At 47.4% G+C, this 22,197-nt stretch overlaps 2 protein-coding genes across 2 annotated transcripts in view; one reads left to right on the forward strand and one right to left on the reverse strand.

Moving 5' to 3' along the window:
- T265_04454 (hypothetical protein) overlaps positions 1–22,197 on the reverse strand; it is a gene marked incomplete at both ends in the record, with an annotated part of 58,105 nt that overhangs the window by 26,411 nt on the left and 9,497 nt on the right. The window contains 9 exons of the mRNA XM_009169203.1: positions 1,208–1,348; positions 4,798–4,926; positions 5,289–5,516; positions 7,841–7,918; positions 9,118–9,238; positions 11,463–11,602; positions 12,582–12,725; positions 15,420–15,647; positions 18,105–18,182. Coding sequence (XP_009167467.1) covers positions 1,208–1,348; positions 4,798–4,926; positions 5,289–5,516; positions 7,841–7,918; positions 9,118–9,238; positions 11,463–11,602; positions 12,582–12,725; positions 15,420–15,647; positions 18,105–18,182 — 1,287 coding nt within the window. The remainder of the gene's footprint in view (positions 1–1,207; positions 1,349–4,797; positions 4,927–5,288; positions 5,517–7,840; positions 7,919–9,117; positions 9,239–11,462; positions 11,603–12,581; positions 12,726–15,419; positions 15,648–18,104; positions 18,183–22,197) is intronic.
- Positions 12,207–12,407, forward strand: T265_04453 (hypothetical protein; the record flags this gene model as incomplete). The annotated part of the gene is made up of 1 exon (XM_009169202.1): positions 12,207–12,407. The coding sequence occupies one exon, from the start codon at positions 12,207–12,209 to the stop codon at positions 12,405–12,407; it is 201 nt and encodes a 66-aa protein (XP_009167466.1).

Here is a 22,197-nt window from a genome sequence, read left to right on the forward strand (position 1 = left end):
GGCGTGTTCAGTGACTGCACGTCCACGAGCATGACAAGGTTTTCTTCACAAGCTATTTGAATACAGTGAACTTAGACGACAAACCACAGTCTGGACCTGGGGGTTTTCCAATACAAATTCATCGGCGAGAAGAGGTATCCACGAGCAAGACACACAGGCATCACTTCAAACTACGCCCTTCAACAAGGACCTTCACACCTGCTGCACAAAAAACGAGTGTTTTGCCGTCTATGGGAGCGGGGTAGATTTACACCTGACTACCGCATACGTGGATGGAACTAGTACATGGCTGTTACTGACTGATAGCTCGTTCAAAGGCGCAGCTCAGCCGAGTCACCCTGTCCCAAAAGATGGTTGTTGTGTGGTAAAACAGGTGAGTGTGTGAGTTAACCACACTGCGGATCAGCCGCACGTGACCAAACGGTCATGTTCGAAATAATAGCGCGAGTTAGAGACTCCCTACTGGAGTTTGGTGAGATGCGCACTGTTGATTACTCTAAACAAGGATGAAACGGCCGTACAGCGCTTCCCATCTGTTTGGCATGGACTGGCTTCATCTCGAGGACGAAAACTCCACCATCTGTTCAGACCACCAAGAAGAAAAAACGAACAAGACCAATTGTCTCGACTTCGAGGCCTTGTTTGGGTAACAAAAGAGTGATCTATGTTAACACTCAGTGAGTACCAAGAGGCATGATTCCATAAGTCCAAACAAGAGGACTGTTGTACGAGATTGGATCTGAAGTGCCCCCCCTCAACTGCTCAACAGTTACCGCCAAGTTGGAAGCTTTTCAGTCCGCTTCGGAGGCTGTGAGTAATGGGTTTGCAGATCGCAGCAGTTGACGGTTGAATTATACGGCAAGCGTCATGGCGCACCACTGAGCCAAAGCAATTTAGCATATGGTGGTCGTGTCTGGTGCCGTGTCAAGTCTGGGAAAGTGAAGTTCCCGCACATTCCTGTTGCAATCTGAACCTACTGTGAGCATTCACATTGGTAGGGACTGACCACCTTTACCGCACACACGTTCAGGTGCCAATTTTCTTGTACTATTGTTCTGGATAGTCTAGACCCTGAAAAAGAAAGTTCCGTGGCCAGCGGTCTCTAAAAATGGTTTTCCCAGATTAAGTACACAGCAGACCCAAAGAAACGTGGAAAACTAGACAGCAAGTAGTAAAAAGGGACAATTGGGGGGTGGGCGTTACTCACGGGCGTTGCTGACTTGTTATCTTTGTAGATGAGAAACCACGGACCGGATAATACGAGCAAACAGTCACTCCATCGTTTCTTCACTCGGCGGTCGTTTGTTGTGAGTTTCGCATACTTGGCCAGACCGCGACGTTCGAAATGCTGGAATAGGGATTGAAGGAAAGTAGTTTGGCGTCGGATAAGAAGTCGTGGGTTGAAAAAAATCGTTCACTTGTAACATCCTTCCGGTGCCTATCTGCCATGCTACCCGAAGGAAGCACGAGAGCTGGGATACTGCCAGGTTGCCCAAGCCTAGACAGGGGAAATCAAGAGTTAGAGGTCGGGTTCGAACCAGGGACCTTCCAGTCAGTAAATTCGCGCTCCAACCACTTGGAGAGCCTTATGTGGAAACCGACTGCGAAAGAAGGCTATGTATGGATAAACCTGTGAAAATAATTATAGTCTAGCTGTAACACCATTTTTATGCCTAGCTTCAATGCCACTCGAAGGAAGCACGAGGGCCCGGATACTACCAGGTTACCCTAACGTCGAAAGGCTGAGGTTGGGTTCCGGACCTTCCGGTTGGTCAATTCGCCCCTGACCCAATGCATCAAAGCAGTATCTGTACACGGAAGACAATAGAGCGTCCGTCCAACACATGGTAATCAATAGTAGAGTAATGAGTAATCATCAAACCGGATATGCTGGCAAACTGAGCGTGCTAACGCATGCACACGCACTTGTGTGGGTGGTAGACAGCTCTCGCTGTCCTTCGGGAAACTGCCAAACCTCCTAAACCCATAGGAATCTAATATTGTTGGTCCCTGTGAGTCCTTGGTTCAAGCTATCGATTAGTTTTCTAACACAACAGGGAAAAACACTGTTTGCCGATTCCAGATGCACTGAGCTGGCGCATGGTTTTGTATATGGGTTTATGAGACCCAAGATACACCAACCGAAGGTGAAAACAAAGTTTGGATATGACAAAGACTAATACCGCAATGCGGAACAGATTGTCCCAAATCAATTAGGAAAAATTTCAAATGTGGGAAAGGTCGGCAAAAGCGAATCATACTTTCCAGGTCAAAGAAGGAGATCTGGATGAGGCGACCCATCTTAGGCCTTTAACTCAAGTCTGATTCACAAGGCAGTGGGAGCATGAAGGAAGTTATTCACAGACCCTTCTTTTGACTCAAAAGTCCGAACCGCGAGGCTTCGACTGTCAGCTTCCTTCAGAGAAGCTACCCGGGGTCAATGACCTAATGGGCTGACCTGACCCACCGGCGTGGAGAGTAAGACAAAGATGCACGGCTCATGGCGCTAATACGCATGATAGATGCGTTTTTTGACCGGGCTAATATGAAAAATCATTCAGCTTTAGCACCCTTTCAGTGCCATGCCACCCAAAGGTTGCACGAGGGCTGGGACACTGCCAGGCTGCCCAAGCCTAGACAGGGGAAGTCGAGAGGCAGAGGTCGGATTCGAACCACAGACCTTCCGGTCAGTAAATTCGCGCCCTAACCACAAGGTCAAATTGCCTTGTGGTATGCTAGGTTGGTGATGGTGCCATACGTGACCTTCGGTGATTGCTGTATTGATGAGATCAACTCCAACCATGGTCAACTACAAAAAAACCATACGGGTGTGGTCCGGGTTCGGCTTATTACTAATACCGATAGGTGGAATCCTATGCCCAAAGTACACTACTGCTCACAATTAGGCGCCGCAATTGTCAGTAAACAAGAACGTGAATCCTGAAAATCCATCTACGCAGTGCTGACGAGCTCTAATAAGAGCGAAACTCTAGTCCACTGCTTCCCATCTTTGATGAGTACTCACAAGAATAATTGCGCCAGGACAGAATGAAGACTGTTCAAACGAGAGTGATGTGGACGTGAAATGTCAAGAAGCTTAGGTCGCACGTGAATGGTAGGCCACTGACCGGTTCCGCATCAAGGTGACCTCTGAATGGTCAAAAATGTGGGCCCAAAGGCCATTCATGCTTCAACATCTCCTGAACACAGGTTAGTAGTGACATAGCTAGGAGCTGTCCGAATTCCCTCGACGCGATATACGTATTTTTTTACTTTATTTAAGCGTTCACTGCATTCACGGTACCCTCAGTGGTTGTTCTGCGGATGATCAGACCGCGGTCTTGGTCGAGGTGTAACTGTTATTTCAAATGAATTCCTTCAGGTTGTCTGAAGCGTGAATCATTCGGTCGTACCACCGGGTTCCTCCAATGTGAACCTTTACGAGTGTTGAGTTTACAGTTGTGCTAGAACTGACTTTCTCTGACAGACTGAGCTGATTATTGGTCAGCACAAGCTAGTCCTGGGTATATGCTTTGGGTGCGTCTTTTGAGGCCACCTTCCACATACACTCTGAGTCTCGAATGCTCAGTACCCACCGAATGATTTGACCATTATGGTTCATCAGCTTGGCATGCCGATGACTGCGGCGAACAGCCTTCTCCTGTTCACCTTCCTTCAAGACATTCAGTTGATTGCACACCCAACCAACTCAGCACAAACTGTATGAGGCAGTGTGCACGGCATGCAGTGGTTCGATATGACGAACAATATGAGCACAAGAGAACGTGTGCACATATAAAGTTATGAAAACCATGATAAAATGGTCACGTCACAAAGACGCCGACGATATAGGAAAAACGGGTGACGGTGTTACAAAGGTGTTTGATACGGAGGACAGTTCACCAAAAACCATAGAATGCGGCTCAGGGGGGAGGGCAGATTGCTCAGTCCGTGTTTCGAAACCGACCTCTGCATCTCGACTTCCCCTGTCTATGCTTGGACAACCTGACAGCATCCCGTACCTCGTGCTCCCTCCAGGTGATATGGTAGCTAGGCACCGAAATAGCAATGCAGCTGAACGGTCGGTCTGACGGCACCAGTCGAACAAAACACTATTTTGAGCACAATGTTGAATGTGTACGGACTAACCTACACATGCGGAAACGGACAAGGGTGTCCGGTCAGATGTGGGGATAGTCATCCACTGAAAGCGTGCAGATACTGTCTCATATTGTTCCTAGTTTCCGTCTCATCAAACAATGTCTCCTTTATATGCGTAAGAGCCTACGCCTCATATCAGTTGAAGTCATTCCCACGCGTAGGATGTCACAATTCCTAGTCCTCTATGGATGCTAGTTTACATCTCCGATTGGTTTTTAAACACTTGTGGTTCAGGGACCTAAAGATGTTTCAGGTAATGGGAAAATACGAGATATCGCGATCCATGTGTATCTTTGTAATGTACTACTCATAAGGTTGCTGAAAATCCGTCGACCAAATTAGCTTGCAAATGAGTATATATTTGCTAATTTCGTGCAATGTGGTTTCAAGTAGAACATAAGGTTGACGGAAACCCGGAGACTACGCCTACCTGATGAGCCCCAAAAAGGGCGAAACCGGTCGTGGGCTGTCGACGGATTTTAAGCGACCTTATGAGTAGTACATTACAAATTTTTGCATACTTTGAGGGCATCCAAGAAGAACCGCGAGCTGTTATAGATGTGAACCGTACTGCTCACGATGATCAAAACGACTAGGAATGCGAGGGAACAGAAAACACAGTGAACGAGCACTCACCGCGAGTTTGTTTTCTTGAGGCCCACTTATGTGCTCTTTTTTCATCCTAGTCACATCGAAAAACCTGGAATCTTCACAAGGAACTTGCGCCGGTTCATTGATCAGATGGGTCGATCGATTGAGTTCTAGCTAGGAAAGGCAACAAGATAGGGCGAACGAATGAATGAGCAACAAACCCCAACGGTGTACAAGCAAGACAAACCAACTGGAAGACACTCGGTGCATGGGTTAGAAGCCTGCGAATTTCGGCTGGTCAGAGTACCGACCAATCGGAATCAAGTGGTTCGGTTCGCTTTGTCGAGAGAGGACTTTATGATCGGACATTGGGGAAAGTCCGGTGATTGACTGTATACCTATGGTTACAGGATACTCGTGTGGTCCCATCACACACGGTAGTGCGTCGTTATATATACACCAGAGCGAGCAAAGGAGGATTGTTGGAATGAATCATCCCAACAAAACACAATCCCTGAGAGCGAGAAAAAACTTACCATGGACAAACGATGAGTGGGAGCATGTGTGGCCGGAGTAGCCGCAAACGTGCGCCGTTTTGTTGGAGCTGACTCGACGTTCGAGGATGTCTGTCTGCCCGTCTGGGATGTCTGGTCACTCGGATCGGCGTCCTTACAATTTCCGATATCTTCCAGTTCCCAAACAGAACGTTCCGAATTCACCTGATAATAGTAGGGGATCCCATTTGAATCCGTTGTAAGTACCCACTGCAAATGGAGAAACATTCGGGTGTCAGATGACCTTGGCTGAGAGATAGTGAGGGACGGCAAAACTAAAAAAGATGCCTAAGGGAAGGAATGCGTCACAACCTGCAAACACAATCCAGACAGGAGACTCAACTAAATCCAGCTGAACCTCTAGTTTATACTGGCCAATTGCAGCCTATCGGCCACAACCAGCACCATGCTCATGCTAAGACCACTGCAGATGAGCACTCTTTATCAGGCATAACCTGTTCGATAACCGTTCAGCTGTAACACCCTTTCGGTGCCTAGCTGCCATACCACCCGAAGGAAGCACGAGGGCTGGGATACTGTCAGGCTACCCAAGCCTTGACAAGGGAAGTCGAGGGGCCGAGGTCGGGTTCGAACCACTGACCTTTCGGTCAGTAACCGCCTGGGCCATCTCGCCTCCAGTAGAGGCGAGTAGAATCTGTTCTGGAATACGGGGACTGCACAACTAAAAATTTGTGTAATGTTCGATACAACAAATCAGCTTCAACAACAATCCCTCAGAGAAAGGGTCACGGGAAAAATGACAAGATTACTTGTGGATAAGTAGTGTTGAGTAGTATCGGACCATACGATAGCAATGACATCTGCGAAAAAGATAAGTAAAAGAACCATGTAAAAGTGTTGTCAATTCCACGACCGTTCTACGATCGCGAGGAATAGAGGGACTGGAATGCAAAAGGGCGTCGGAGTCAAGAATGAACTCGAACAAGAGCATCCACAAGGATCTCTGTGCCCCATGAAGCTTTATAGACGAGTGAACCCAATACAGAACCATTCCGACCAGCAACCATGCCAACTCGCTGTTCCTAGTAAGGAAGCATCTACAATAATCTGGAACAGAGCACTTGTGCAGTTCGCGCTGCCTATAAGTTTACCACCGAGAGCAGTCAAATCCACGACTGCGTGTCCTCCAGCGGACTGGCATGACATTGGCGCCAGTATACTCACCAAATTCGGTGTATGAGCCAACCCATATCAAGCAGTTTGATAAAAGTAGTTTTATGATAGGGGATGCTACGGACATCAAAGGCGACGGAGCGACATTGCAGGGATTTTTTCAAACACCTGAGACAATTCTCAGTGTTCCCACTGGCTTGTTTCGACCCTTCGGGTGTTTGTGCGAAAACGGATCTGTGAAAAAGTCGATCAACTGACAAACGGAGTACGTGACCAAACCAGCGCGACTTAGTGGGCGAGTTAGTTATTCCAAAAACCATTCGACATACTTTAGCATTACCGATCCGGTGTTCCCATCAGGCGATTATCCGAAGATATCGATGGTCAAACACTGAAGGATTCTTTACGTTCTCCGCAGATGTTGAAATATTCAGTCTTAATCGCAAGAATTGAAAACTAATGACCATATGCGTCGTGTGAAGGCCTTTCAATCCACGTGGTACTCATTTCGTCATACTGCGTACAAAACTCAGAATATGCCCCGCCTCACTACCAAAACAATGTGTGCGGTAAGCTCGTTCAGCTCTTCACCGTGCGCCAGAAAGTGTCCCCCACCTAATCAAGCGCGAAAGTGTGCTTGCGGAACTTTGCGTTACGGTGATTGGGTTTTTCTTCGTTTTGATTCGCTGCGGGGCACGCGAAGGCTCATCATCGGTCGGGTTTCGACAACGCTAGGTTAGTGTCTGATCCATTATTTGCATATGTCAGTGTATACTGGCATTGCCTGAGGACCTACCAAGTTCATCATCCTAGTCATTTAGCATTTTGGACTCGCTAGTTACGGCTGGCCCCATTCTAGACCCTCATTTTTCCAGCAACTTGTTCATCAGGATTTTAACGCTAAGGGCGTTGCTTTCAGCCATGGAGATAGTTCTGCGAGGTGAATGACACAAGCACTCAGATATGTGGTTCCCGCTAGTCCTTGGTGTTTTGCTGTAGGCCCATTTCGAATTATACCCTTGCGCCATACGCTAAACGTCCGTTCGGATGTCTGCAGATGCACGGATGTTCCGGTGTCCTATCTGCCAGCAAATAGCCGCGACGTTTACACTTGGTGTATGTCAGACTATGGAGCTAAACCGTTCAAGAAGCAACAAGAGCGTGCGATGAGACCAAGCGTGAGGACTTATTGAAAACGTAAACCAAATGTGACAGGATGAAGTGAAGAGACAAAGGACGAACAATCCAGCAGGAAACTGTCACCCGCCTTCATGTACATAACGTAATGAGGAACAAATTACTTTGTTGTGTATGTTCGAAAAGTGAGGGGGAGGCGGAGAGTACGAAAAAAAACAAAGAAAGAAAGCGGGAAATCGATACACGTTCAAACGAGAGGTTACCTGCTCTCCGGTTTTCTGATCAACATACATCTCATCGCCATCGTTATGATACCGCAACCATCGCGGGTTGGTGGAATCCTGCGTTAAGGGGAAAAACACAAACTCAAACAAGTGTGCGTATCATGCCAAACTAAACTGATATACTGGCGAAATACACTCATTTGCATACTAATTTGGTTTTGACGGGAACCCAGCTGAATCTCTCGTTTATGACACTTTCAAGCAACTGAATGTGCTGTACCAGGCGAGATATTGCGATCCATGTATAGACCAAATACACTACTCACAAGGTTACTACCGAGGGATTTTCAGCAACCTTATGAGTAGTGTATCACGTGTGAACCACCAGACATATTCAGAGATTCCATATACACCAATACAATCAGGACAGCGAAAAAGACTCAGCTTGGAAGCCAGAGGAGGTAAGTTCGGGAACTTCGGAACAGCCGCAAACGTGCCCTCATTGCGAAATGCACATTAAAGTTGAGAGGAGAACGCACTGCTGTGAACACTATACAATTTTATGAAAAGATAGTTATCCCATCAGCCCATGGAATACCACAATAGCACTTGCTAGAATTCGGCTGCAAAAACTTAAACATCAAACAATCGGGTTGAAAACACTAACGGGATGATGGGTGCATATTGTTCCGCGTGTCGTTGGACCTAGTCAGTTCAGTTTATCAGCTACAGATCACGATTCCAAGTGCAACCATTTCAGCCACTGGAGAGTGGAAGAGTAAGAGGGACATCACTGAGTGTTGGGTGTGATTGCGTAATCAGTTCGTTTGCATTGAACGGGTCCGGTTGTTTGAAGAAACGCGAAATCGGCGATAACGTTGGCACAACAGCGCCACCGATTGTGTAAATGAGTCCGAATGTCGGTAACCATCGACGAGCTGACTGCCGGGGTCTTCATCCAAGGAGGCGGCAGCTGTCAACCCGAGTGATTTTAACAGAGAGTGTTTCATGAATTCGTTTCCCAGGCTGTCTGCCTCTCAGTCTTTCCCATGCGGCACACGGTTGGTGGTGGAGAACAGTGGAACTACATGCTCTAACCGGCGTACTCTATGAAGTAGAGTCACTCATCCATCGCGGAACAGTTCCTTCTTCTTAAAACTATTTGACACATCACAGCTTTGCGAATCCGAAGCCCCAGGAGACCTGGAAGAGGGGTTTCGTACACCTTCTACGTGTACAGGCCACGCTTCTCAACTGCAAAGTAGTATGGGTCGCGTCGTAACCGGCTCAAGTGGTTAGAGCGCGAATTTACTGACCAGAAGGTCCGTGGTTCGAACCAGACCTCTGCCTCTCGACTTCCTCTGTCTAGGCTTGGGCAACCTGGCCTCGTGCTTCCTTCTGGTAGCATGGCAGCTGGGCATCGGAAAGGTGTTACAACTGAACGGTTTATAATTTCTTTCTTTCTACCATCTTCATGACAGACAAAGTAACGTCAGGTAGGCGTTTCCTCAGCCTCCACGATTCTCCAACCAGTTTGCGGGAATCGTCAAAATAAAATTATCTACCGCATCAACTGGTTTGTCTGCAACCACACCGCTTGGGTGTGCTCACATTCAGTACGTTATACTTCGCAGGTGTAAACAACATATCGGACCGCGCAGCAGACTCATTCAAGCAAGTGACAAGCATCTTTCAAGAAACTGAGCCAAGAACAGCAACATCGTCTGGTTGTGAGCAAAGGCTATGGGAATACTTCTATCTCCGATGTTTCAGAGGCAGGCAGGGATGTTTCAAGTAGTGGGCCAATGACAGGGTTGAAAATTCATGACAAAAAAGAAAACTCCTACTCTACACCCATGGATGTGGTAAACTCAAGCGGCAACTTTCTGTAAACTCGCACATGTCCAAAAGAGCTGGCATACATTGTCCTTATAAGTGTAAAAGCTCGGAAGGAATACCTTTGATCGTTGGGAACCTCCATAGCTTCTGACGATCGACAGAGCAAAGACAGTCTTCAGATCATGAAAAAACACTACCAGTTGAGACGATGCTTGAAAATGGGCAGCTGTTGGAGGAACTGTGTCAAAGTGAACGTATGATCATTGCGTCCTCGGCCATGGCAAAGCATAGCTTGGTTATCACGAGTCTCTCTCCCGACTTGGGGATGGCCAAAGTGGTCAGAGCGCAAATTTATTGACCGGAAGGTCCGCGGTTCGAAACTGACCCGCTCTGTCACCCGACTTCCTCTGTTTAGGCTTGGGCAACTTGCCAGTATCCCAGCCCTCGGATGGCATAGCAGTTAGGCACCGAAAGGGTGCTACGGCTGAACTTTTTTTTCTTTCTCTCTCCCGACAATCGATCAACCTGCACAAGACAATGTCGGAGAGCACCTTGAATGACAAGGCTACCAGGTGTCAACATCACCATCAGAGACATCAGTGTTGACACTACAGTACCAGGTTGATGCCATGATGGGCTCCGCAACACGTTCTTGCACCCTTTTTGAAAACCAGAATCATCAAATAAGTGTTCCAGGCTACCGGTGCTCCGTTTTCGCTTTAAATGTCCCGTAGCAGAACTATCACCCTGCCCACCAGGGCTTTATAGATCTCCTTGAAGAGTGTAGACCATCTAGACCGGGTGCCCTGCCGCGTTGCTGGATTTCTGTTACTGATGGCGGTCTAGTGTCGATGTTTTTTCTGATTCTCCCAGAGTATCGTGACAGCAACTCTGTGAATAAACTGCTGTTCCACCACTTTCGCAAATCGTTGATCCCCTGGGATTTCGCAATTCACCATTGTTCTCTTTGATTCTCCAGGCATTGTAGGGGCATGCATCCAGCCGAGAAAGTTCTGTTCACCCGAGACAATCCATGTTTGTAGCCCGGATAAGCAACACTACTGGTCGGCTGGTTAAACGACTTGCTCACTGGCTATCCTCTGAGTGATGGCGACATCCCGTCAGCCAGATTTTCTGCTGGGCGACTAATTAATGTATCAACTTATCTAGTCGGTGGCCGATGCGTTACTTGAGTGTTCTTTACTTCTTTACCCACCTCTAATACTTCGGGGGGAGGCGAGACACTCGGTTCGTTTATTCACGGACATTGAGCACGCCGATGATACTTCCCTCCTTGGATCAGGCCCTTTAGAAATACAAACTATATTTAATAAACTGCTGCACAGCTAGGTATGCGTTCCACACCAGCAGAGTATAAAATGCTGCCGAAAGACATCAAACCCGAACCTCAGGTTTGCAGAAGAACCGATCAATGTGATGGATAAGTCGGTCTATTTGGACAGCTGCATAAGTCCTGCCGGACTGTTGGAAGACGAAGTCATTCCCCGGATCGGGACAGCCAGGGCAGCGTTTGCAAAACTCCGACTTATGGCACCGACGCGATATCAGCTAGACCAGTAAGGGTAGATTGAACAATCCCGCAGTTTGGTGTGTCCTACTTTATGGATCGGAAACGTGTGTGTGGAAGATCTTCAAAGACCATCGGTGCCTCTGAAGCGTTGCGCGGGTCTGGTGGGAACGTCAGATTAGCGATGCTGAAGTATCCCAGATGATTTTCAGCAGAGTTCGCTGCCCTCCATACATCAGCTAGTCGCGAGATGGGGCGAGATGGCCTAAGTGGTTAGAGCGCAAATTCACTGACCGGAAGGTCCGTGGTTCGAATCCGACCTCCGCCACTTGACTTCCCCTGTCTACGCTTGGGCAACCTGGCAGTATCCCAGCCCTCGTGTTTCCTTCGGGTGGCATGGCAGCTAGGCACCGGAAGGGTGCTACAGCTGAAAGCTGAAAGCCCAGCTGGTCGCACTCCACCGGTCTCACTGGTTAGGCCATGTGCTGCGTATGCCAGTAGACTGTTTGCCTCCCACCCTCGTGTCGGATGGAGACAACCGAGAGGCGGTCAGTTCATCGCTTGGCAACGAATAGTGAAAGTCCTCACCTCTCGAATCAGGCGCGCTGACAAATGCAGTCTCCCCGAATGGGGACCACGGAACGAGAGAAACCAAAGGTTGGTGACTATGACAGATACGGCTGCGTCACGCAACCAACGGCACTCTTGCGTCAAAGCTATTACCCCCCACTGGGTAGCTCTCGCTTCCTGGCATATTGGGTAAACAGGCCCATCCAACGTCAATGAAAAGACTGGGCCATCGCCTCCTTATCCTCGGTGAAAGAAAGCAGTAACAGCTGGAACCACTGCAGTTCCGTGCACAGTTTGTGAGCTGAAGAACTGACCGACTGACTGATTTATCCGGTAAACTGATTGGAAAACGAAAGAGTGCAAAAGAGTGGTTCGGTGGATGACAAAATACATTTTTGTTCACCAGATTGGGAAGCCGGTATAGCCAGTGAAACAAAATCTAGTTGAAATGTGGATAGACGGACACACATGCTTGGCCAGTTCACCAGAAAAGAACAGATGGAACAGCCACCTGGATCACGTAACAGTCGAGCAGGACAGATAGCATCAGCGGCAATACGCTCGAAGATGTCGCTGTCGAAAGAGTTCATGATGGATACCTATTTACGGAAGATACGCCGCGATACGCGAGCCAGATACAACCAACGCGACAGAAAATATCTAGTCTAGAACCGTGATTGGTGAGGATTTGGAAACTGGAACATTTGGACCAATGAGAAAACAACTTGAAAGCAGGTCGAACACTGGGAAAATCACCAACAATCCTACTGATGGAAAGGAATATCGACAAAAGGGGAATTTCTTTTTTTTCATGAACGAATTTGAAACCCGGAGAAACGTTACCTTTTGTTTGTGCTCTCCAAAGCGCCCATTGGAGAGTTTGGACGCTGCGTCGAGAGGATTTGCGCCGGAAACCGGAACAGATTCTATTATAGTTGAATGCCGACTGGACGGTGATCGTTGATCGACGAGCCCTGGGCGAACGGACTGAGAAAGCAGAGAATCGGTATTAACAAGTCATGAGGAACAAAGAAATCGGAACAGAATAAGCGTGAGAACCCATATATATACCAATTCAATGGGTGAAAAGAGCATTGATTAGTCTTCAATTTCTTCGGCAAACATGACAAATTTATGGCACGTATCCGGATTCGGGTGGACCAGTTAGTGTATGTGTGATTTTGCAATTGGAGCGCTGTGATTGGCTAGTAACCTGCCCTCATGTATTAGTTCATTGACCAATGGGAACGGCCAGTTATATGTGATCTGGGAAGTACTGAATTTAGTTTATACAAGGGGAACAACCATAGAAAACAAGGCGTCATCCGTGCCTGCTTGACTGTTGAAGACCAATTTTCAAAGTACTAGATGAATTTGGTGAACTGGGGGGGGGTCAATCGGGTTGCACGAACAAGACAGCCACTGGGTTTTCCTTCGAGCTGAAGGTCAGACTAATCACATCAGTCAAGAATGAACACTCTCGCCTGTTCAGAGATGAAAGCTCAAGTGCGTCTAGCGTGCACTGGTAGAGTATTCATCACACGCTCGCTTCGCATTTCAGACGTTCAGAGTTCACACCCCGTCAGGGCTGGCGAGTTCTGATAAGGGCAAAACTTTAGCCCACTGCTTCTGCCTTTGATGATAATCCACCCGAATAATTGCGCTAGGACAGAAGGAGGACTGTCCAATAAACCAGAATACAGCTGAAAATAAGTTTACGTGGGCAATACCAGACCGAAAAACGAGAAAGTGCGAGATCAAAGGAGGTGAGGAGACGTGCGCTGTTCGTTGAGTTTGTCAATATCAGTTAGGCTCAGACGCAAAACCATGCGTACGTGCGGGGAACGAGGAAACCGTGAAGTTGCCGCCTAAGGCGAAGATGAGCGAGATCGATGGAAGTTCAAGGTCAGGATGGGGTGCAAAAGGATTTCAAATGTAGTTGCTGTCTTCAGCTGAAAATTCAAGCGAAAATGAATGTGCAGGCGCGTGAAAAGCAGGATGGGTAAAGGGTTTTTCAATGGGATATTAGGCTGAAAAAGTGCATCGATCAGAAAGTGGTCTTACTAGATGGGTGGTCAGTCCACTCACTCACTCAATCAATCAATCGATCAGTCAGTTTGTCAGCTATATACCACTTAACATGGTCACATTGGTTCCATCTGCTACAGTTTTGATAACCGTAAAGTGGGACAATGTGGGACATACAGCCAAGCTTCGGAGGCGATGACATGTTCAGTTCGTTCGGGAACTGGGTAGCTACGCACTGAAGGCGACAGCTCTAACGCGCCAGGAACACCGACTGCGCAACTGGGACGTTTCCGCCAGTGCCACTGATCACTGGTGAGTTTAGTCCCGTGGTCCCCATCCAGAGAGACCGCTGCTGCAGTTTAGTTGCTAGTGTTTTCATACTTTCCTCCCCATTCAGAGAGACTGCTGCTGTCGAACTGACGCAGTTTAGTTGCTAGTGTTTTCATACTTTGTTGCCAGATCATACACTATCCACCTGTCTGCCGCCTCTACTCGGCACAGGGCTGGGCGAAAAAGAGCTTTGCTAGGCAGACAGTCCTCTGGAATGCGGAATACACGTCCTCACCAACGTAACCCATGAAGCGGAAGAGTTCTTTTTCCAAGAACCACCTGGCGTACCAGTGTTCCCACCAGACCCGGCCAATAATTCGCTAATTCAATCAGTGACAACTTTCGTATATCTCTGCGCGTAGATACCACATTTCCTATCCGTGAAACAGTCCCTGACAGACAAACCGAGGTCGCGTCGGCGCCATGGCTGTCGGAGGTTACTTCACTGTTTTTCATGAATATCGAATTACCTAGACCTCACTCATGAACTAGGCTGCATCTCCACATCAACAAGTGTGTGAGGGTGGATTCAAGCCGGCGTCAAACACATCTAGCCAAATGCTGCTTTGAATACGGTGGCTCAAAAGATACTCGGGCACACCAATCACATCGTTCAAGTGCGAACACGTTCGTCTGTTCAGACGTGATAATTCAGATGCGTCCAACGTGCGTTGGGGAGTAGTGGTTACACGCTCGCCTCGCACGTCAGATGTCCGGGGTTCAAATCCCGGTAGGGCCATTGGATATGCACTGCTGACGAGCTCTAATAAGAGCGAAACTCGAGTCCAGTGCTTCCCGTTGGTGTGGTCACCGGAATAATTGCACCAGAACAGGAACACGGCCATTCAAACGAGAGTTGTGTGGCTATGAACAAACATTCTGTTACCCTGAACAAAGAGGAGAAAACCGATTACTGGTGGATGGAGCTCTATATAGCTCCGCGGTTAGGGCGCGAAGTCACTGACCGTAAGGTTGATGGTTCGGATCTAACCCCCGAACGAAACGAAATGCAATTGAAACCAGCTAATTTTGCGAACGATCGTTTTCAGAAGGCATTCCGTTCAATAATGCTACATTCACATGACGCGCACCAGTCGGGACGGCTAATCATACTCTGATGCGGTCAAATCGGGATTCGTTCGTGATTATCACAAAGATCGAGACCCAGCCGGAAGAGGTCGGAATTTGTGCGGTGGAACATGCAAAAGCCAAGTCACAATACAACAATCAAGTGTTGCAGAGTCGTCACGTTTGTAACTCGATTAGTTTAGTCACTGAGCACAAATCACAAGATGTCATAGAAACAATGAAAAGTGCTCTTACCGTCAACGACACCGGCTGTACCCCCGAGGTTTTAATTTCGTGTTCCACTGTCTCCTGGGCTTCGGCATGTGAATCAGACAGTCGCTCGTGGTCATCGGGCACGTCGTCGTATTCGATCGCATCATTCTCATCCTGGATCCCTTCGAAATCTTCCAGCTCCCACACAGAATGATGCGACCTAACCTCGTAATAGTAAGGCCGACCACTGGAATCGGTGGTCAGCACCCACTAGAGGCAGACAAACAAACACAGATGGTAGGTCAAGGGCGAGGGTGCGATCAAAAAAAAATAAGAGGACTGAACTGGTCGAGAATCACAGCCAGTGGTTGCCGCGGAAGACAACATCGTCAGTGGTTAGGGCACCAGCTTGCGGACCGCAAGTTTATTGGTTCGAACTCGACCTCCCCTGTCTAGGCTGGGACAGCCTGGCAGTATCCCAGCCCTCATGCCTCCTTCTGTTGGCATGGCAGCTCCAGATGAAATGAATGTGTAATGAATGTTTGATCGACAAATGTTGGGACTAAAATTCATCTCAACTCCGCCACAACGCTCATTTCCAATGATGGGGTTAACTTAAGCTTGGAAGTCAAGTTAGACCGGAAGAACACATTTTTCAGGCTCTATTCGAGACACACGGATTTGATTGGAAAGTTAGGACACGAGTTGTAAAGAGTACCGTGCAAAGTTTACACCTGCGTGCAGTTACTTAGATTGGTCAAAATGACGAATCGGTGTGACTGGGTTGATAGACGCAAGTTCCGTGCAGAATAGTGCAACAAAAGAAGCACTTACACTGTGGAGTGTGCAGGGATAAGAATGCCAGAACATCAGCTAAGGGAGGCTACTTCTCAATGAGCAGTGCTCAGGGTGAAAGTGGCCCGAGAAGAGTGCTGTTAAATCTTCATGAAACAAACGACCTCGAGGCTCATCAGGTGAGTGAAATCCCCGAGTTTACGTCAGCCTTCTGTTTTACTTGTAGGAAACTTATGAAAACACTTATTTGAATACCACTTTGCTTTTCGTCGGGGATTCCCAGCTGAATCTCCCTTTTGGAGGAAATTTCAACAAAAATATATATATGGGGGAAACAAGATACTTGAGATATTATTGCTGGTAGGTGGTAACTCGTTCGAGTGCTATGATTGTTTTGTGGTTGAACAAAGGACGTGGTTCACCCTTGCTTCTCAAAATGCGAGTTGCCTGTGAGTGCCGTAGAGCACATTTAAACGAAAGTTGTTTGTTTACATGTAATTGCCAAGTAGTGCTAACTACGTCTTCATATCCAAAATAGTGGTCCACTAGAGAGAGGGTGTATAGCGAAAAGTTGGAGCAATCTGCCTCTCTAGAGCGTGAACACCTACCGGAAAGTCTGAAAACCAGGTCGTGTTTGACCAGGAATGTTGTTACGGGCTATCATGAGGGGTGGGATCTTTTTGGAAAGATCACTGCCCAGGTCTATCGCATGAGTCCGGTCTCTGTCGTTCAAACACGAAACCAGTCGTCTAGAGAAAAAAACCGTTCAGCTGTAGCACCCTTTCGGTGCCTAGCTGCCATTCCACCCGAAGGTTGCACGAAGGCTGGGATACTGTCAGGTTGCCCAAGCCTAGACAGGGGAAGTCGAGAGGCAGAGGTCGGATCTTCCGGTCAGTAAATTAGCGCTCTAACCAATTGGGCCATCTCGCCCCCTTGGATACGTTTGAAGGCATGCCGATCCATTTTAGTGCCTTCATATCAACTCACCCAGTACACTATCTTCTCAATCGAGGCCACAAGAGCCTTCCTGTCGGTCACGAAGTAGCTTAAAATCCTCCCTGAAGAAAGGCAAACTCTCCAACAGGAGGCGTGATATCCGTTCTCAGTGGCCTCCTCTCTTCTGGAATACAATATATTGGTCTACTAGCGGGGATATGTCATATAAGTGGTTTCCTTCGAAGAAACTTATCTCAGGGGGGGGGGGGCATTCGTAATGTAAACCCGAGTAAACAGAGTTCTTTCCCAAGAAATTGCGAGAATATTGCTGAATATTCTATGGGAATCGCCTGGCTGATGGGTGAGGTGTATATGACTTGTGAAATTCAAAGGACGTTCCGTTCCTTTTTATCGTACCGTACTGCCTCCTCATGGTCAGAAGAGGTCGTTACAGAAACGGTCATTGGATGCTCCACACTGACTGCTACACGTCTGGACTATTCATCTGGACCAATATGAGAGGAGCTTCCGAGAAGGTAGCCCAGTAAGAAAGCTCTGCGATTCGCTCTGTATGCACTGGCCAAACTGGTCTCTACTGATTAGAGTTAGCCGCAATTAGGGATTCGGAGAGATAAAACACCCCGGTTCGAGTGAAGCAACTCCTCGGCGTCCTACGGTCGGGGAAAACAAGGCTTTCTTACGCCGTAGTCAATGCGGTCACTTGGGAGTGGCTCGCTCCATCCGATTACTACGTAGGTTATCAGGATGAAGAACCGATCGCCTTGGATGGCTCAAAGACCACCGCTCAGTAGTTTACAAGATATAAAAAGCATTCCTTCTACAAGAGAATTAACGACGATCCCGCAGATGTCTCACAAGACACAAACCTTCGCCGAAGAGTCCTATAACGCAGCAGCAAGTGTGCGCAGTGAGAGGAGGATGCAAAGTCATGACAATGGAACAACACAAAACCATTCAGAAGCGAAGACAACTTACCCGCTCGCCTGTTTTTCTATCCAAGTAACTTTTACCATGATCGTTCTCCACCCGAAGCCAGCGAGGACCGGAAGAATCCTGTGGAGAGGAAGGCGAATTGGAGGAAAGCATTTGCTGAATGATCATTATGGATGACTAGAAGAAGATAATTCCCACAGCAAGTAAAATTCGTTCGTTCAGCTGTAAGACTCCTTCGGTGCCTAGCTGCCATTCTATCCAAAATAAGCACGAGGGCTGGGGTACTGTCAGGTTGCCCAAGCCTAGTTAGGGGAAGTCGAGTGGCGGAGGTCGGATTCGAACCACGGACCTTCCGGTCAGTAAATTTGCGCTCTAACCACTTGAGCCATCTCTCCCCCAAGCATTTAGAAGACTGCGTGTGGGTGGATTCTAAAAGTACTTGGTCCACTACGCCTTAAGAGTGGCTGTATCCACACAACCATCTGGTATTTGTCCATGAACTGTGGCAAAAGTTTTACAAACACAAATCCAATCAACCCAGAACGTTCTCATTCGGTATACAGGGACTCAAAGAAGGCATGAATGAAATCATAAGAGGTGATGTAAGGGGTGGGTTCAAATTGTGGACGTTTCAGCCAGTAGCTGATGTCATAACGCTGTCCAAAGTCCACACTTGTTCTCCGCTGATTGGTCTGCCTTGCCAATGCGTTTTCTCATGGTGCGGTTCAGAATGCAGTCACAACAACGGGAGAGTCATTTACTCCGGAAATATTGCCTGGCCTTGATTTCACAATTACACAATTTCGTCAGACTTGGCAAAAAGAAATGGGGATAAAGAAACAGGCAAATCGCCATGGCTCTACCCAAACGAAAGCGGCCAAATATGTCAGAATATCGCGGTTTCCTAAAAAAATATTTCAGAGGTAGCTTGACGGAAAAGGAAAGTGAGATCGACATGCATTCTGCATGCGGCGGTGGCTTATAAGAGGCGCATCGCAGCTTGATATGATGGTAATTTTGAGACATTTCTGTGTGTGTGTGTGTGTGTGTGTGTGTGTGTGTGTGTGTGGATTTATTTTCGTTTTGACCGCAGGGATACTCTTGCATGTCTGTGACTGATACACATTGGTCCAATCTGATAAACAGCCCCCATCATTAAGGCAACTAATAACAGAGGACGTTTTGTCACCCAGCTATAACTCACAAAATTATATAACGTATTAGGAACGGTTATTCTAAAAGGATGGTTAGTCCACTTCAACAATCAGCCATAGGTGGCCACCTTAGGTACTCAAGAATGTTGTAGGCGTCCTTGCCCAGCGCCCTATCGTAAAGCGAAAATAGGGGCCTGATAAAAAACTGAACGACCAGCGTGGCAGACGATGCGGATCTTGTCGATTGCTCAACGACGTCATCTCCTTTTCCCTACGCGGCAAATACTCAGCGTATTTTGTAAATGTTTGAATATTTTCAGATTCAACAGGGAAACAGAGTGACGAACATTGACGTTTTCTGGATCTCGTCTCCAGGTCAGTATACATCTGATGATTGAAATTGGGATAAGTAGTGTAATAAACGGCTGGAGGCGGTTAGTAACCCAAAAAGTCGGGAACTAAAACATCTGGTTCTCAATGGAACCCAAGTCTCATCTAGTTGGATGATGTACGGTGGTCAATCGGTGGCGATGAGCGGCCGGGTCGATCGATTCGTGTCACAGGATCAGCAAACTCAGCTGCGTTGGTCATTGCCATCTTTCTGGATGGGGACCCCGATACGGGCTATATCAATGGTTAGAGACATTGTCAGAGATGGCCCAGTCGCGCCCCAAACGGCGCTCGTGCATCCAAGCTCCCTTCCCAATCCCGTCACTTAACAGTTCACCTACAGCGCTGTATTCACGCGCTAATTTATCAGCTCCCGCCTCCAATGCGCAGATACCTACCCCATCTCCCCGAATCATCGGTGAACAAAAGTGTGGCAGCTACAACCACTATACGACAATACGCAGTTATTACAGCTGACAATGATGATGATGATGATGATGACAGGACCAAGAGAGATTGAGATCCCGAAAAGATTAATGTTCGTCTCCATATACCACGACACCTGTTCACAGTATCTACCTATGATCGATTAGAGTAACCATGAAAAGTTGTAGAGACTAACCAGAGCAAAGTAATAGTGGGTACCGCAACGTGCCCCTTAGTCGTATGCATTCATCGCATTACTTTCGATTCAGCCCGTTAGGGAATCGCAAAAAGAGAATCGCAAAAAGTCTGAACTTGATTGGTCGAACTGACGACAACATCTAGATTCACCATTGCTAAATTGCACGGAACTCGATTGGTTGATTTCAAGAGTATGAGCATTATATATTTCCACTACGGAGAGGTTTCGCTCACTGATGCGAGCCAACTGACGATGGGATAGTGGAATCGATTTTGCTGGTCGTTCAACTCTTGACACTTACCCGCAAAGAAGAGTAGCGGAACCGGGAAATTAAACCTGAAGTTCGCCACATAAATTGGTCGGAGCGACCGCCTTTTGCGTCCGTTTTAACGTCACCCTGGTTCTGTAATTTGAATAACCAATTGCCGCAGCAATTTTAGTACATATGCTGTCCACAGACAGACAGACGCATCAGTAGATACACCGTTGAGTTCACGAGTACGCCTTTGCCGGAGTTCCTGGTTCAGTCTAGCTTTATTCACAGCGTGTTGCTCTCCAGACAAGTTCATCGAGTTCACCGCCTTTAAAATGCTGATTCATCGGTCACAACCACGCACATCACCGATATCAAATGTTGGTATCATGCCCTCTCCTACAGTCACGCCGCTAACCCCAAACTTTCACACCTATTTCTCCGTTCCTGTTGTTCGTAATATAACTGGGGTTTCTGAGTAATGTTCGAAAAACCGTCTTTCTCCCTCGACAAAATTGCGAGCCTAGGCGAGGTTTTCGAGCGGAATGTTTCTACATTTGGATAAGTGGGCTGAGTGGAACTAAGCTGTCTGAATGAATTGTTTCTGGATTTAAGTTTTGATCACAAAAAGTGTTTTTACCACGACATCTGTTCACAGTATCTACCTATGATCGATTAGAGTAACCATGAAAAGTTGTGGAGACTAACCAGAGCAAAGTAATCGTGGGTAGCGCAACCTGCCCCTTAGTCGCATGCATTCATCGCATTACTTTCGATTCAGCCCGTTAGAGAATCGCAAAAAGTCTGGACTTGATTGGTCGAACTGATGACAACATCTAGATTCACCATTGCTAAATTGCACGGAACTCGATTGGTTGATTTCAAGAGTATGAGCATTATATATTTCCACTACGGAGAGGTTTCGCTCACTGATGCGAGCCAACTGACGATGGGATAGTGGAATCGATTTTGCTGGTCGTTCAACTCTTGACACTTACCCGCAAAGAAGAGTAGCGGAACCGGGAAATTAAACCTGAAGTTCGCCACATAAATTGGTCGGAGCGACCGCCTTTTGCGTCCGTTTTAACGTCACCCTGGTTCTGTAATTTGAATAACCAATTGCCGCAGCAATTTTAGTACATATGCTGTCCACAGACAGACAGACGCATCAGTAGATACACCGTTGAGTTCACGAGTACGCCTTTGCCGGAGTTCCTGGTTCAGTCTAGCTTTATTCACAGCGTGTTGCTCTCCAGACAAGTTCATCGAGTTCACCGCCTTTAAAATGCTGATTCATCGGTCACAACCACGCACATCACCGATATCAAATGTTGGTATCATGCCCTCTCCTACAGTCACGCCGCTAACCCCAAACTTTCACACCTATTTCTCCGTTCCTGTTGTTCGTAATATAACTGGGGTTTCTGAGTAATGTTCGAAAAACCGTCTTTCTCCCTCGACAAAATTGCGAGCCTAGGCGAGGTTTTCGAGCGGAATGTTTCTACATTTGGATAAGTGGGCTGAGTGGAACTAAGCTGTCTGAATGAATTGTTTCTGGATTTAAGTTTTGATCACAAAAAGTGTTGTTCTGACTCGTCCGAATGATGGGGACTGAAGAAGATCAAAAAACGGAACCAGAATAATAATCATAATCGCTTAGTTGTAAAACACCCCTTTGGTACCTAGCTGGAGGAGGCACGAACATTCAAAAAC

The sequence above is a fragment of the Opisthorchis viverrini genome (genome assembly GCF_000715545.1).
Source record: "Opisthorchis viverrini unplaced genomic scaffold opera_v5_76, whole genome shotgun sequence".
NCBI classification, from domain to species: Eukaryota; Metazoa; Platyhelminthes; class Trematoda; order Opisthorchiida; family Opisthorchiidae; genus Opisthorchis; species Opisthorchis viverrini.